General features: G+C 40.4%; 1 protein-coding gene across 4 annotated transcripts in view; it reads right to left on the bottom strand.

Moving 5' to 3' along the window:
* The window catches only part of LOC123983872 (protocadherin-15-like), a 225,915-nt gene that overhangs the window by 55,963 nt on the left and 157,194 nt on the right, over positions 1-12,758 (bottom strand). For all 4 annotated transcript variants that reach the window (XR_006828318.1, XM_046070298.1, XM_046070299.1 and 1 more), the window contains exons 23-24: positions 10,265-10,405; positions 7,803-7,915 (exon numbers count right to left, since the gene is read on the bottom strand). Coding sequence is in view for 3 of the 4 variants with exons in the window: in XM_046070298.1 (XP_045926254.1) it covers positions 7,803-7,915; positions 10,265-10,405 (254 nt within the window). In the remaining variant the exon portion in view is untranslated. The remainder of the gene's footprint in view (positions 1-7,802; positions 7,916-10,264; positions 10,406-12,758) is intronic.

The following is a 12,758-nucleotide window of genomic DNA, read 5'->3' as shown; positions in this document are numbered from 1 at the left end:
CAACACTTTCTCACACAATTCCTCTAGAAATGATGATAAAGAAATGTCATACTATACTCTATTAATTGCCAGCTTGAATTTAAGACTAAATAACTACATTTTCCAGCTCCTGAGAAGATTGTTTTAGGATTAATCTAAGCTGTTGTCATGTAACCTGAGCTCCCCCAAGTGGAGAAAATAGGTATTACATGCCATCATTCTGAAATGCTAACCTTTTAAGGTCTAATTACTGACAACTGTTTTCCTGTTACCAAATGCTTAAACTTAGAACGGTATAACCGTTTGACCATTGAGGTTTGATTGTGGGAAAATATTAGATTATAATATGCGCAAATAGATTTTCTTTTATAGACATATTAAAACTTTAGAAAGACAGTCCCTCGGGAAACCGGAAACGGCCCGCCCTGCGGGAAACGAAGGACTGCCCTCTGGGGAACCACGCCCCAGACAACAAAAGAGCGACACATGCGGGTGTTCGCTCTCTCTTCCCCTTGCTCTCTGGACACTTCCCTCTTGTCTGCTGGCTTGTTCCGGGCTCTTCAACGGCGCTTCGGCACGTGCCCGACGTGCCCTCTCCCGGCAACGCCCTAAGAATTCGACCAGCGCAACAAAGTCTTTGTTTCGCTTGAAGCTACACACACGAAGTGCCACGACTTCAGTTTCCCTCAATTCCAGCAACTTTACTTGTTTTATTTTCTTTCTTTTGTTTTGTTAAAGTTATCAGTCCGTTAAGTTACACTGGTCTAATTCAAGAACGACCAAGTTCCCTTTTTAAGCTTTTTTCGTCGAGCTAACTTCACCGAGGTCAGACCCAGCCACGTGGTTTCGCCAGCGACAACAAAGGACACCTGAAGAACAGCCGAGTTGCCAGACGGAGGACGGCCAACCCTTGAGGGTTTTTCTTCAATGAGACACGGAGAACCTTGGAGAATTCCCTAGCAAAAAGCCAGGAATCGGGCAGCTATCGTGAGACCCGTGCAACAGGCCAAGGCAGGCCGCCGACCTACCACAAGGCACTCTGTGTCCAGTGATGTCCAATAGTTGTTAATCCATTATATTCAGTCCTTAAACCCCTAGACAAATTTAACCGAGTTATCATCTAATTGCATTCATTTGCTGCCGTATGAGTCAAATCTTCCCACAATAGACCTCCATTCTCATTGTTAGCCATTGCTTATTTCTTTGTTGTATTTAATTAATATTTAATAAATAATAAATAATTAATAAATTCACTGTAACCAAGGAATTGTGTGTATTGTCTACTTCTATGTCCCTGCCAAGAGAATTTACCCTTTAGATATGAGACTGACTGATTGATTTAAGATAATTGGGCGATTATTAACTAACTGATCAATGGTGAATAATTGTATAATTATTAAAAGCTACCTAGAGGTCCGGAGACTCTAGGTTAATAACAACCCCGGTGGTGCCCCTGCGAAACGAGAGCTTTTTATGGATTAATATTTTCTGAATATTAAAATTCATAATCTGGTATTAATTATCATAAATTTATTAAAATCATATGTAGTTTAGACATGCTACAATAGGAACATGAAGGCCACACAAAGAGCCTTCTTCAGAAAGAAAAATCTACTGTACATTATGTGGACGAGAGACAGAAAAGTAACAGGGGGAAAGAAAAAGCTTTTTGTGGAAAATGACAACAACAAAAATCAATAAAAATAAAGAAATATGATGATGTTGATGATCATGATGATGACAGTAAAAACACATTCATACTTCCATACTACACACATTTGCCAAAGCTGGAGCAGATGAAGATGAAGCTATCAAGGCCCCTGAATACCTGGCTCCCTCTCAATAAGAGGCACAAGGGGATTACAGATTCAATCACTTATCACCTGGCTGAGGATATGGCTCTGATCAACAGTGCTGATTCGAACATATCATTGTTGAGTTACTAATACAACTCAGGCTGTAATTTGGGCAGGTGATGTTACTGGACTGCTGTAAAAATGGTGGCATTATAATATTATAATATTAGATATACTTAGAAACACAACAAACTCAATGTCCATGACTCAGATTTATGTCTAGATACAGACAATAAAGAATGCAATTAAAATGTCTATTGCATTTTTGCCTATGAATTGTTAGAGAAAATATTAATATTACGTTTCAGTAAGAATATTTTACAGATGTTTTTACAGGATTGTGCAAGACCTTAATAAACTCAAAGAAACCCCCCATTGTAGCAATAATATACCATCGGCTTATCATTTCTGACCACTTGATGAATGTAATTCAATATTTAAGCTCCTCTTTTGGCTCACCGACTTCTGTCTTTCTCGTTTTTACTTTATTCACCATGTAGTGTTTACTTCCTGCCGGGCAGATAGCATACACTCAGCTTGGCTGTCTGCAGTTATATTATATGGGGGGATGATGAAGGCAGTTAGATTCATATAGTCTAAAGCTTAACGCTGTGTAAAGCTGCACAGTTTTCTTCTGATCTCTGTAGGTTCAGCACTACAAGCAACTTTTTTTTTTACATTATAATGAGTAATTTGCTTTGGTGTTAATACCAACAATATTACTTAGTGCAAGTTTAAAAATAAGTCCAGAGAGGTTAATCCAAATAATTAATAAATTCTTAACATAACATTTGTTATTCTAAAGAAACAACACAAAGTATTTTGATCAAACCTTCTGAAAAGCAAGTGTCAACATGCTGCTACAGTAGCAACTACGGTGTAAGCCATTTATTTTGGCCAACAATGACTGGGAGCCCCTCCTTTCCCTATAACAGATGGAGGGGACCAGCCATAAAGCAGGAGTAGAAATCATTAAGTCAGCCAAAGCCCTGCAGAGTTGTTTTAATTGTGTGCTCTGGAGCTGTAGGCATAGTTTACCTGATTGCTACTATAACTAAGTGTCTTCACAGAGACAGACGAGATCTTCTGTGGACGTTTAGAGAGTGATTTGTGTTCAGAAGGTTCCTCTGGGAGAGGATGATGTGGAGAGATAGACAGGCGAGGAATGAGGAAACAGTTCATTGCAGAACGAGCAGATTGGATGCTCTCTGCTGGAGAGAACCTTGTCCAGCAGGAGAGGCTCGAGCACCTGGCTAATGCTTTCATGGCTCACAATTTACAGCAGACCTGCCACTGTGTATGGTTAGCGCTGTCAGTGTGACGCCCTACAGAGGTCTGGGCCTATGGTACTGACCTTCCATGTGTGTGTGTGTCAGACCGAGCACTCATTCAAAGCGTTAATCAATGGCGTTTCAACAGCTATGCGGCTGTGCCTGTGTATCAATCATTGAATAATGCTGAGCAACGTGAGCACACACACAAAGTGTTGGATTAGAAAGGATGCACTCAATGCACACACACTCATCTGGTTTAGGAAATACACAAGTACCCACACAAACAGACACACACACTCAACCAGGCACACATTCACAAAAGGCAGTGAGATGGGCAAGACATACCTGTATACAAACAAAGACATATACACTTCGACTGATGTGTTGACAGGTTTGGCAGGATTTACATTCCCCATCCTATGCAGAAAGGCATATCAAATTCTGTTACAGAAGCTGGTGTGCCAAGACTCCCTACTTTGACAAGCGGGTAAATCAATCCACTTAAAACAAGCTTTACTTTAAGCTCCCAGAGACTGCATTGTGCCAAGCAACATTGCCATCAGACCTTAAAGCGCCACAGTCTGGCTAAGATCTCCTGAACACTGCAGACAGGTGCGTACTGCAGCACAACATAATAGACAGCAACTGTTAGTGGTGTAACTGATCATAGTTGATCCGTGATCCGTATGGATCCCCCCCACATGGTTCGGCATGCAGGTGAACAGTAGATTGATTGCAAAGTTTAACCATCAAAATGTAAAAAACTCTTTTACTGTCGCTGTTAATTTTTAAAGTAATCAATCCAAAAATCATGATGCAGAGTTGCAGTGAAAAGATAGAAAAGACAGATGCATTCTACTTTTAACTCTGAAGCGCAATGACTAAGTCAGGGGAGAGCGACTGATTTAAAAGACGTCGCTTTTGCCTCCATTGAGCGAAAACCCGTAGGCTGTGACTAAGGCTACGTTCAGACTGCAGGTCAAAGCGACCCATATCTGATTTTATGCTCATGTGTGACCCAGATTTGATTTTTTTATGAAGTCAATGTGACCTTTTCCAGTTCAGATTTGGGCCACTTTCATATGTGGTCCAAATCTGATACAGATCAGATCTTTTTAAATGCGGCCTGAGTCGGAATTGATTTGATTTTGACGTCACTGCTGTAGACAGAGCTGTGGTAAACAAAAAAGCTTCTCAAAAAGCCGTTATTAAACATGTGGCTCTCCTTCTTCTCTACCTCACTATCATCTGCTCACAAATTCCCTTTCTTACACCTGAAATCCACCGGACAGTGAGCCCTCTTCTGAGTTACGTGCATGCTGCTGTACGTGCAGAAACAGCGGAGAGAGAGAGAGGGAGTAAGTGAGTTTGTTGTGTTATTCTTCTGTGCATGCTATTTAAACAATAATGTGAACTGTCAAACAAAAAAATCAGGTCTGTAAAAAAAAATCGGAATTGAGCATTAAGGCCTACAGTCTGAATGTAGCTTTAGAGCATTTTCGGTGGTGTAACTGGGACGCTGGGCATGCTTGTCATCATAGAAATAGCAGCTTTAGTAATATCCAATGCCTTCCTGAAAATGACCTAAAAATTATCCGATCCGTATGTAACCCAGGTTAAAATTCCATGGTCCCATTTTTCCCAGTCACCTGAACACACCCTTCATTCACAATTTTGTGCAGGAGTGACATGCTAGTCTCAGTGAATGCTTTCAACCAATCATAGCACTCAAGCGTGGTTTTACAAACTGCGGTGAGTTTCCCCCAATCAGTAGTGCGAGGGGGAGCAGCTGCACGTGTCCACTGTACACTGTACATTGTACACGTTGTCTTTAGAAGCCGACTGGTGCCACGGTGTGTCGAGTATCTGTGGGAACTGGCCAGGTGAGGCCAGTTGCGGGTCAGTTGATGGCGAGCTACTACTACCTGGAACAGAACCTGCCCCAATAACATCATCGCCCCCTGTAGGGTCTGGTAGGAGGCTGTTGCAGCTCTGCTCACCCCTCAAGCCCTGGCTCATGGACTATTTGCGTCCCACAGACTGTTCTCGATATTTGGACGTGGCGTTCATCTCTCATGAACAAAGGATATAGTCCTATAGTGTGTTGTGAACTGTCCTTAATCTGAGTACTCCTCAATTTGTTGCTGTATTTTGTTTATTGTTTCTGTGAACTACTGAGTCAACGGAACTGAATTTCCTCAAGTGCACTTTATCAAAACCAACTTCTCTGCAGATTATAAATATTTTGGGTATTATTATTGTTTGTTTTGTCTTTGTTTTCACTTAATACATGGTACCAACACCAAATCTAATTATCCGCCTCTGTGTTATTATTTACCCTTTCAACACCTCCTTGAGACGAACCCTATATTCTGTAGCCCAATCATTATTTAACCCTCTATAGCCATATCCATCTGCTATATAACACATATACTCCACTTTTTTGCTACACGTAACTCAACGCCACAGAATGATCCAAAGCATGAGTTTTGTGATCTGTTGCACCCACAGCAAGTCCAGCTAAACTGAGGCTTTTTGAAGACCCTTTTCTCTCTCTCGCCTGTGATTCACCGGTCTTGTGCAGAGTTGTATGTGCATTACTGCTGCCGACAACTGCATGCACGTCGCGGTTCCTTGCGGGTCTATTTCAAGTAGCTGGCTATTTAAAAACACTAAAATATTCTTTATGCGGTTCATCAACGGTGAGTAATTATCCGAAAGTCCCGCGAGGTGCAGATAACTCGGCACAACACCAGTGAAGCCGGGGCTCCATCTCTTCAGCAAGTTCTCATCTGCCACTGCACACATACACGCTACGCTTACACACGACCCAGGGTTAGGGTTACAATTTTGGATTTATTCACGCCCTTCAAAAACATTTATTGAAAGTTTTATTCTTTTTACATATTTATTTATAGCATTAAACATTGAAATGTATATTGTAATAGGCTGTATATTAACTTATTGGGAGAAAACTGGTAGTTCTATGTAAAATCAGATGTTGAGCACCCCCATATCACCAAAATGGCACGATCCTTGTTTCACTGCAAAGCTTCAATTGTGAGATTGACAGTCGAATCAGGCTCCGCCCATCGAAGCATAGAGTCTTCAACTATTCGGGGTCAGCCCTACTAATTCACAAGCTGGCATGCGGTGCACCTGCTGCCGTGAAAAAGGATTGCGGGTGAAAATATCCAGAAAAAAAGACGTGTTCTGTGTCTTTTCGTGGACTTTATAAAACATAACCTACTGCTGATGGCGAAACTCAGCAGACAAGGAGAAAGAGACAGAGAGAGGCAGGGAAAGCCGGTGTGTGAGAGACCAGAGGTAAAGGTGTGTGTGAGTGAGTGCAGGGAGAATAGGTCAAGGCAGGCGCAAAGAAGGTACATTTACAAATAATAAAAATAATGTCCATGGGGATTAAAACATGCTTTCACAACATGCTGGGGTTGAATTATAACCATTATATCTGGGAAAATTCATGTGATTACTTTTAGTTTTTTTGAGCCTTACCACCTTATAATGGCAGGAAAACACATGACCTCTGAATCATTACAGATAGAACTGTTCGTTTGCCTTTAGTGTCTTAATTTACTGCTTTATACATTTGTAGAAATTGACATAAATAGGCAACATGAGAACCACATCCCTTCTGTATTATTACAAGCATTTCATTTGCACATCAACATCCAAAAGAATAATCTCCTCATTAGCTTAAAAGGACTAGTTTGCATCCCTAACTTGCTTTAACGTTACTAACCTCAACTCCTTTGTGGTCAACACCGTCCTTTCTTTTTAATATAATTTAACTATCAACATGTAACTTACAGTATGTGTACAGAAAAAACATTCTAAAGCGCTACGGGAGCATTTCTATGAACATTAGAGGTAGCGTTAGATGGACGTTGGAAAACTAAGACCTGTTTAAAATTATTTTTTCAGCCTTTTTAAGACCCCGTGGAAACCCTGATAATCCATGTTTAATTTTTAAATACAAATGACTTCTTCACCTCCTCCTGAGTCACAGTAACATCAGTTCAAACAAACTCCACCCTGCCCTGGCCTAGTTCTTCCCATATATCACATGTGTAGCAGCCAGTCATCTCAGAGCAATATAGACTATGTTCCTTCATGCTGCATCTCGCGCTGCCAGTTTAACAGTCTAAACACTTAATCTTGTCAAAAGGGACTCCTAATAAACCCAGAGGGAAGCCCTGCTTCGCCCTCAGAGAGAAAAAAATGTGATTTACAGTAGTGATAATCTGCAGCATCTACCCTAAAGCTCTAATGCATATTTATACTCAAAACTCCATCATTAGTCACGTACGTAAAAGAGAGCACGAGAAAGACAGAATCAAAATTGGGGCCTGACAACGACAGCACAATAATGCGCTGGTAGCTATCGTTATTACAAAATAATAAATGCATGTGGAATAGTGACTTCATGGCAATTTGCGGCAGTTCAAGGTAGAATATATAATTTACCAAGTGATAAAATATTAATCACAGTATTACAGAAGCTGAATGGAAGTGACCACAGATATAAATGTGTGTCAAGGTGTTCTTAAGATACCATGTCCACTTCTTCCAGCATCTAGTCTCCTCCTGTCTGGCACTACAGCCTAAGCTGCTCTTTGATGTGTGAATTCACAGGCAGAGGCAGCTGCATTAACAATGTGTCAGGGAGACGTACCTGTACTCTTCCTGGGTGAAGATTGGGATGCGGGAAGGCTGAAGGACTGTGATCTCCACCAAAGTACTGTTGGACTTCACCGGTTCCCCATCATCATAGGCTATCACAAACAACTGCAGTGGGTGAGAGAACGCACATAAGCAACACACGCATACAAATGTAAGCACAAATGTATTACATTCTCCCCCCAATACTACTCTCTACACAAATAATTCCCTTTTTGAGGTTGCCAGGCATTTTTTGTAGACATGTTCGGCATCCTAATAAAGACAGACGGGCAAAATAGGGTCTGGCAAGCAGCCTGCAAAGCTCCCAGAGAGTGAGTATGAATGTATTGATCTACATTCATAGACTGTGGAATACGGGGCCTGGGGGAAGCAGGGGGGAGTGGGGCGGCAGAGAGGGAGAGATAGGCAGGAAGAGAATAAACAGAGACTAATGTTTAAAGAAACTGAGAAAGGAAAACATATGGGAGAAAAAGGGCGGAAGACGAAGAAGAAGAGGTAGCCAGACAACATGGGAGTGTAAGTGACAAATCCCCATTAGGATCAACAGTTATATCTCAAGGCCCCCACTCCACTATTCACAGCTACAGATTGTCCATGTAAGGTCAACTTAAGTTGGTAAAAAACCAACCTGGGAAGAAATGTGTTTAATTATTAAGAAAAAAACAATATCACTGGTCACAGAACAAAGAGAAGCAATGACCTGATCACTGAGTAGGGGTGCAACAACTAATCGACGTAGTCGACAAAAATCGATTATTAAATTAGTTGCTAAAGAATTTAATAATCGATCATTCGTTCATGACGTCATTGGGCCGTAGCGACACACTCAGCTTAACAGAGTAAAGTGATGTGAACAGTAACATTAAAGTTACTGAAACAACATCAGAGCTGCAGTAACACCTTCACAACCTAAAACCTCCAGAGTGTGGCAGCATTTCACTCTTCACTCAGCCAGAAAGGTCGTGAACTCCAGCAAAGCTGAACTCTCCTGGAAACACCGGAGCATCTGAAGAGGAGGCGCGTAATGTTGTGTCTCTGTGGATGATGAAGACTCGTCTCGGTAAGCTAGTAAGCGAGCTTGCTTCACGTTAAAGCCGTGTTACTTCACGTTATGAGCTGAAACGTTTTCTATACAGTTGGTCAATTTGATTGTTACAGTAATGGTGCTGAGTAGCACATAATTATGATACACAACAGCCGCGTTCACATTCCAGATGTGCCCTCACTTTAGAATTATAAACGATACATCACTCATGGCGACGTTCCCAGCTGCAGAACGTGTTGCTGCCGAGTGTGCAAGATAAGACAACACTGGACAATTTCATACTTTCTAAAGAAGAGAAAACAGTTCTCCTGTCTGTGCGTGAGGCGGCGGCTAATCCACCCCAAACTCCCCTAAAAAATCACGGAGTTTTGTGAGTTGTTGAGTTAGGGGAAACTATATTTGTTGTGAAACGCTGTCTACTACAAAATCATTATTATTGATCCCCTCTTGTAAATTCGGCAAATCAAATGCCTGATGTTATTCCTTTCTTTGTATACAGTTTCAGTTTGTCCCGGGGTGTTGCAGAACTGGCGTGAAAGCTGCTACGTCACTAAACAGCAGATTAGCTGCTCATCAGGACTTGATTTCAGTGGAACTTTCTGTTGCTGCAGCAGAAACGTTCATTAAAGAAGCATTTTTGAAAGCAGTATTTATTTTATTGTCTTGACTGTTAATTAGCACATTCCTAAAACAACCTCAGGTTTAATTTAAAGGCTAATAGCTAAATGAGAGGCATTTTGCGATTCATAATCCGAATAGTTGATTATTCATTTCAATAATCGATAGATTAATCGACTATCAAAACAGTTGTTAGTTGCAGTCCTATCACTGAGACAATTCAGGAAACACAGTGATAATGCCCTAAGTGTTTATCAATTTAAAAAAGTCAATATGCGCAAATCTGACCAGCTTATTTTCACAGCAACTTTCTATTGCACTGAAAGATGAAAGACAGAGCAGTAAACGTCAACTACGACAAGTAAATCTTAATGATGATTATCATTCTAATACCATTATCATCAATTATAATTGTCGATGCCACCATCATCATTATTAACTCGACATGTTAAATGTTGAAAGCTAAAATAAGTAACCTGACATTTCTCACTATCACTCTGCTGACACGCTCAAGCCAAGACTGTCTGCTGCCACAGCTCCATCAACAACTAATCTCCTTCTAATGTGCTATACTTTAGCTATTGGTGATTTAACTAAGATTTCATGTTCATGTAGAGAGCACAATTTTTCCTGCCAAATCTAACTGTATAACCATTCACTATAAATGAGCAATATTGGGAATACTGTGTCTCTGAGTGAATAACATTAATATCTTGGAAGTGAAACACTGGCATTACAAGCAGCAGGAGCAGCTTATCACTGCTATTGTCAGTATAATCACAGCCACTCACCTTAAAGGTGACGCTGGGCTCTTCATTGAGGTTGACCTTAGTGATGACTCTTCCAGTTGTCTGCTCCACATCAAAGATGCTCCCACTGTAAGGTGACCTGTCCTGGTCCACTCTGTAGCGGACAAAGCTGGCCGGAGTACCCTGGAGGAAGGAGGAAGAAGAACATCAATCCAAAAGCAATCCACTTATCTGGTAACCACCTTTCACATTTTCAAATGAAGCCATGAGGATTGAGAGAGGGTGTGTCAAAGTAATTAGGTACAGTAAAATGTATTTAAGCCATAACGGTATAGCAATAATGTTTGCTTAGGAATACAACTATATTACAGTTGACCGTTTCATCATGCAACAGTGCTGAAGTAGCTAAGAAAAGGTTGCTCTTCTCGCTGTGTAACCTGAAAAATGATCCTAATGACTCACTCTTCTCTCTGCTCATCAGGCAGCCTAATATAAACTCACTGTTATTCATGTGATTCAGACCTCTTCCCTTTCATTTGCAATAAAAAAAAAACTTCTCCATTAAACTCACCCCTCTAGTCTCCAGAGTAACACACTTACATTCATTAGCGAGAGCCTGGACTTTAATATGACCCTTTGATTAAGATTAATCACAGTTCCTGATTACTAATCATTTCTATAGCTTATCTTATTCCAGTTTTATCCCTTTGGACCTCAAATTCAGTCTGATTTTTAATAAGCTTTTCTGAAGCTCTGCTCCCTTGCTTGAACTGATTTTTCTCCCCAGGGACAGGGTAAAACCTGGGGCTAGGGTGAGTTAAATCCTGGTGTAGCAGTGGATCCCTCGGGAGGCTTACTCACACAAATGTGTCTCTAAGAGGTTACAAAACTATCTGAGTGAATTCACTAAGGGGCCTCTCAGAAAAAAGGGCCTCATCTCTAAAAGCTCTTCAACTTGTTTTCTAACATATAATGGAAAAGATGTCAGGACAGGATCATTAATAAAAAAACACCTTTCACGGAAGAATCTAATACAGCGGCTTCAGTAGCAAGTCCTCTACAGTGATGGCAGCAGAGATGATTAAAAGTGCTTCGCTCACGGCTAAACACAGTGTAGTCAACAGAGTAACAGTAGACAGCCTCTAGTTTTTCCCACTTCCCACTTAAGTATTATTGGTTTGCCTTTTGAAACCCATATATCTAACTTTGCCCAAGAATATAAGGACCACACAAAGGCAAACCAATGAAGACAATGTTCAGTGATATATGAAGACAATGTGCCTCACACACAATAGTTTTCAAAACTGTATTTTGTATTTTCCTGAGCACACTGCACAATTTCAAAGTAATTGATGAATTTTCTGGTAAAATCACAGTGGCTCAGACATTATGTGCAAAAATGTGTTGTGAATATACTATAGTTACAGTGACATCTCTCTGTTTACAGATATTTTCATCTGTACAACACCTTTTCATCCAGCATTCGACTCACAGCTTATGAATGTTTGATATCCAACGCTGGAGTGAACTCAATTTGTCATTAACATTGCAGATGAGCAACAAAAATTGTAGACATACAGTACTTTGTACTTTGGCGTCAAAAGAAATCTTCTTATCGAAACCTACAGCAAAGTTCTAAAGAAAGATTACTTTCAAATGTATTTCTTGTTTTGCTTTCATTTCTTTTCTAAAAATCCAGTTCTCCTCAGTATAAAACAGTCAGTTCATGAATTAAAGAACATGCTCTGAAGCACTGAATGATGCTTCAGAGACGCACGACACAACAGCAAGGCTTGAGCTGAGAATGTAAAACAGCAAAGCCGACACAAGCCAATATGACTTAAAGGGATAGTAAGTGATTCTAATCCACTACACTTTTAGTTAAATTCAGCGAATATTTCCTGACGTTTTGTTAGCTTTCCGTTTTTTTCTACACAGCCCTGGCTCTGTAAGTGGAAAGCAAAGAAAGTGGTGTGGACCCTGCCCACACAACATTGTTCTAGCCAATAAGCAACAGGTGGTGTTAGTGCTTGTGTGCAGGAGGGTTAGTGGGAGAGAGAGTTCTATATACTGGCACATTTACACAGCTGCATTCAAGTATTAACATTCTGTCTGCAGAACCACTCACACAGAAATGATTAATGACTGATTTGATTTGAAAGTGGCTAAAAGACTGGTGAAAAAATGGTAATTTCTAAAAGTGGCAACCGTAAACTGTCTCTACTGTGATGAACAACATTTCAGAAGAAAAATAAACTTTTCTCCTCAGTCCCTAATAAAAAACGCAAATCCTGTGCTTCTTACTAGAACATTTGTCTTTTTCTTTCAGAGTGATATTAACATTGATGGGTTGAGTGGCATTGCCAAAAATAGTCAGTTTTTAAAAAACATTGGAATCACTTCTCCCAAAGTATAAGTGGACAGACATAATGCCTTCTTCCCAAAATAAAAAAAAAATCAGGAATGGTCTACGCCATTATAATCTTCAGACAGAATATGCATGGATGTTTGTTACATCAACATTACAAACCAGAGC

The sequence above is a fragment of the Micropterus dolomieu genome, linkage group LG15, assembly GCF_021292245.1.
Source record: "Micropterus dolomieu isolate WLL.071019.BEF.003 ecotype Adirondacks linkage group LG15, ASM2129224v1, whole genome shotgun sequence".
Classification (NCBI taxonomy): domain Eukaryota; kingdom Metazoa; phylum Chordata; class Actinopteri; order Centrarchiformes; family Centrarchidae; genus Micropterus; species Micropterus dolomieu.
Note: the sequence above shows the minus strand (reverse complement) of the source record. Positions and strands in the feature narration are given on the sequence as shown.